The 4,617-nt window shown below is 54.3% G+C and overlaps 1 protein-coding gene across 1 annotated transcript in view; it reads right to left on the bottom strand.

Annotated features, from left to right (window-relative positions):
• Positions 1-583, bottom strand: part of Map1s (microtubule associated protein 1S) — a 9,063-nt gene extending 8,480 nt beyond the window's left edge. Inside the window, exon 1 of the mRNA XM_005370596.3 lies at positions 43-583. Within this exon, the coding sequence (XP_005370653.2) occupies positions 43-304 (262 nt within the window). The 5' untranslated portion in view covers positions 305-583. The remainder of the gene's footprint in view (positions 1-42) is intronic.
• Positions 584-4,617: the final 4,034 nt, after the last annotated feature.

Here is a 4,617-nt window from a genome sequence, read left to right as displayed (position 1 = left end):
CGCCCCGCCCCGCCGCCGCGGCCCGGGTGCCCGCGGCCCCACCTCGTTCCAGCTCCTCCAGGATGTGGGCCAGCAGCCCCGGGCAGCCGCACTCGCCGCCCACCACCAGCAGCAGCAGCGAGCTTGGCGCCGCCACAGCCTCGGGCGCCGCCATCACCGCCGCCATCTTCGCGCCGCCCAGACGCTCTGAGCGCCCCGGCCCCGCTGGCCACGCCCCTTCTAGGAGCGTACCGGAAACGCCGGAGACCCCGGCCGGAAGCGCCCCCTCCTCTCCAGCCTGTGGTCGTCTTCCAGGCCTCGGCATACCTTAGATCGCTGAGACAGCCCAGTGCGAAGGCGCCGGCATCCCTGCCAAAATGTCATTCATTCACTCGAACCGTTGTTACCGGGGCCCGGTGGGTGCTGCGGGCTTCCTAAGGTAGCATTCCGACAGAGGGCTTTGAGGGATGTGTAGGAGTTTGCGAGGTGTGTGTGGTGGGCCGGGACCAAGTGAGACACATGTCATGGGAGGTCTTTAGGTTAGGTGAGCACTGTTCCTATCTTTTTAGAAGAAAGGACAGCCGGGCGGTGGTGGCGCACGCCTTTAATCCCAGCACTTGGGAGGCAGAGGCAAGCGGATCTCTGTGAGTTCGAGACCAGCCTGGTCTACAAGAGCTAGTTCCAGGACAGGCTCCAAAACCACAGAGAAACCCTGTCTCAAAAAAACAAAAACAAAAACAAAAAAAAAACAAAAAGAAGAAGAAGAAGAAGAAGAAGAAGAAGAAGAAGAAGAAGAAGAAGAGGAAAGGACTTTTGGAGGGGTGAAATCAGCAGGCCTGGTAAATGTTAGCGCCCATCTGACTCCAAGTAAGTTTGTCTCTCAACCGACCTCAAGCTAATAATCCTCCTGCCTCCACTGCTTCCTGCACATTGGGACAGCAGACAGTCAATACAGACAGCCAATACAAAAGCTTGGCGCTCACTTGGGTTATAGCCTGATGGAGACTTGACTCCCATCCAGACCTTGGGGAACATTGGCACTCCAATCTTATATCTTTTATTGCCATTCCACGTTAAATATTTGAACGGCTATTCATCCCAAAGGGAGCCCCCGTTTCTGGAGTAAACAACTAAGACAAGGTGCTTGGGCATTCCCAAGAAGGCTGAGGCAGGGGGATCAGAAGTTTACAGTCAGCCTCAGCTACCTAGCAAATATGAGGCCAGCCTGGGCTACATCAGACCCTGCATCAAAAAGAAAAATAAAAGAAAACCTACTCGTGCCTTTAATCCCAGCACTTGGGAGGCAGAGGCAGGAGGATCTCTGTGAGTTCAAGGCCAGCCTGGTCTACAGAGTGAGTTCCAGGACAGCCAGGGCTTCAGAACAACAAAAACCTAAGGAAAAGGCAAATGAGGGCTGATGCGAAAAAGGCCAGGCAGCAGGATTGGCCCACTGCTGACTGCGGCCTGTCGGGGATGTTCCAAGCAAACTTCCTCCTTGGTCAGTGTGTAGCAACAGCTGTGGCCTCCTGCCACAGTCTGAGGCTCCTGGATACCAACTTCCCTGCCTTTTTGGTGCTAGTATCCTTCCCGAATCCTCACTCCCCCCGCAGCTGGCCAGCCTGTGGCGAAACCTGGGGCCTGTCACTTCCTGTTATAACAGAAACAGAACTGGGCTTGATGGCTGAGATCAAGTGCAGAGCCGGGTTTGACTCATTAGGAGAGTCTGAGGCCATGTTGGGCTACAGAGCAAGCCCATGGCCAGCCTGGGCTACATAGGGAGTTCAGAGTCAATCAGGAGTACAGAGAGACCCAGGCCAGCCAGGCTAATCCTTTAAAACCACCCACATTACAGCTCCCAACTGCCTGGACTCCCGCCCCAAGGGATCTAACATCCCCTTCTGGCCTTCATGGGTGCATGCCCAAAAAGAGATGAGCATGTTGGCCCCTTTAATCCCCACACATGGGGCAGAGGCAGGAGGATTTCTGTGAGTTTATGGTCAGCCTGGACTACAGAGAAAATCCCACTGAAAAACAGAGCTGGAGGCCTGCTGAAGCCCAGTAGCTTCTTGCTGTCTGGTTCTGTTCCCGTGCAGGAGACACTAAGCGAATGGACCAACAACAGCCCATTCTGTTTGTTCAGTCTTTCCCTGGTCCATGAGCCCGCCAGGATTTGAACCCAGGAGCTGAAGTCTGTACCCTCCCAGCTGCCTTAGCATCTCTGTTCTCTTTTTCCCATCTCCCTCTGTACTCCACAGCAGCCCCAAGCTGTCAATTCTCCTGCCTTAGGCTCTGCTCCCGGCTTTGGCAAGAGAGCCCTGCATGGTCACACTTGAAGTGAGTGCTGATGTTACAGTCTGACCTCTGAGGCCACAGTACACCTGCACCATGAGTCAAATGGGGAAAGGCTCTGAGGTCAACAGCTTTGCAAAAAAAAAAAAAAAATCCCCAAAACAAAACCCTGTCCTTCCTGGCCTCCCTGGTAACTGGCAGGGTATCTGCGCCTGGAAGTTTGGGGACAGCAGGCCTGTTGGCCTGGGGCAGAGCTGGAGTGTAGGCATGCCTCCTGGGCACTTGTCTTCAGCAAACGCACCCACACCCATAGCATAGGACGGAGCTATGTTTAAAGGCCTTGACTGGGGCCCCAGAACTCCCTGCTCCATCCCCAGCACCTTAGATTCTACTTCCACCCCTGCCAGCAGAGTCCACTCCTGGTGACCAGAGTGGTCCCCTTGGCTGAGTTGTATGGCAGCTCAGCCTCCTCAGTCGCCCAGGGTGCTAGCCAGCTGCCCCTCCCACTAGCAGCCGTGCGGCGGGTCCATAGGCATGGGGCTGGTGCTCAGAGTTATATATCCGTTATTCTTCCCTACTCTCTACCATTTGCACAGTGTGGCCATTGCTAGTGGTCACAAAAAGAAAAAATTAAAACAAAAACTTAGTGTCCTTGAGCTTCTCTGTCCCCAAGTTTAGGAGTGGAGGTGCTAGGCTCCTCGGGAGAAGAATCACTGGTCAATCCCAAAATACTAGGTCCACATGTAGATCCAGGCAGCTGACGGGTCAGCCGTCTTGTTCTCGTGGGAATGGGGTGTGTGTGTGTGTGTGTGTGTGTGTGTGTGTGTGTGTGTGTGTGTGTGTAATGGAGGAAACTGTGAGCCCTCAGGGCAGGCATTCTGTCTGCAACACTCCCAACTAGTTCAGTCAGACGTCCCTCTCCGTGGCTGGGGACAGGTCTCAGCCTCCACAGGACCATAGCCATAGGTCAGCTCCGGTGACTGTAGGCTGCTCCACCCCTGAGCCACGCCCCCAGCCCCTCACTGGGCGATCCCTCTGCCGCTCCGCCCCTGAGCCACGCCCCCAGCCCCTCTCTGTAGGATCCTAGGCTGCCACTCTACCCGAGCCATGCACCAACCACCTCCGTGGAACCTACAATCTTCCCGCCTCCATCTCTCATCCCTGTTGAGCTTTGAGAACAACTGCCATCGCTCACAGTTTTCTTCATTCCCCCAACTCTGGGCTTTTCCAGTCCCATCACCAACAGCCTCATGCCGCCCCCTTCCGTCAGCTGGAGGAATGAGCACGAGGACACGCCCCCTCGGGTGCTGCGGGAGCTCATGGCTTTGGTTGGCCTCGCTCCCTTGACAGCCAGTGCCTGGGGTTTTCCAGGTTAGAGTCCACGGCTTCTGGGGCACCTTGTGCCTCTCAGTTCCTCCCTCAGGCAGTGAAGCTCTCAGACTGCCTTGTGCTTCTCTGTATGATCCCTTAGAAATCACGGAAGCACGGGAGCTTTCCGGACAATTGTCTTAGACATTCATCTTGTGTAGTCTGTAAACTCTGCAAACATCACTGTATCCTGGCAACTACAACTGTACTGATCCTGGCAATGGCCACTATATTCTCTTTCTGATAAAGGTATAAAAAGTCTGATTGCAGGGTTGGGGATTTAGCTTAGGGGTAGAGTGCCTGCCTAGCGAGGGCAAGGCCCTGGGTGGTGGAGGGGTATAAAAGGTCTGATTGCTTCGTTTCCCGGTCAGGAACCAAAAAAGAAAAAAAAAAAAAATAAAAGGTCTGATTGCTTGCAATAAAATTATCCCAGGGTCAGTATTGCTGAGGCCCCTTCAGCCCGTGTGGTTTAAATCTTCATGGTCAAATCAGCTGATCTCGGTCTGGAAAGTGCAGGCAAGCTCCCTCAGAGGTCAGTCCCAGCCTGTGCCCGCAGATTGCCCTCCCAGCCTTCCTGAGTGGGAATCGTCCAGCTTTCCCATACCCCACTCAGACCTTCCCCACTGATTGCAATGGTTGATCGATTATTTCTCCTGGGTGTGGTTTCAGATCCAGATAGGGTGAGTGATCAAATTACCCAGGCCACAGGGGCCAGAGAGTCTGAATCTCCCGGGAGGGTACAGTAGCCCACCAACAGACTGAGTTGGGTTTTTGTTTTGTTTTGTTTTGTTTTGGGGGGTACGAAACAGGGTTTCTCTGTGTAGAAACTGCAACTGTCTTGGAAGCCTGTCCTGGACCACCCTCTGAAGACCAGGCTGGCCTCGAACTCACAGATACCTGTCTGCCTCTGCCTCCCGATTGCTGGGATTAAGGGTGTGTGCCACCACCACCAGTCAGTACTGTTTTTTTTGGTTTTTTTTT

This window comes from Microtus ochrogaster, unplaced genomic scaffold (assembly GCF_000317375.1).
Source record: "Microtus ochrogaster isolate Prairie Vole_2 unplaced genomic scaffold, MicOch1.0 UNK81, whole genome shotgun sequence".
NCBI classification, from domain to species: domain Eukaryota; kingdom Metazoa; phylum Chordata; class Mammalia; order Rodentia; family Cricetidae; genus Microtus; species Microtus ochrogaster.
Note: the sequence above shows the minus strand (reverse complement) of the source record. Positions and strands in the feature narration are given on the sequence as shown.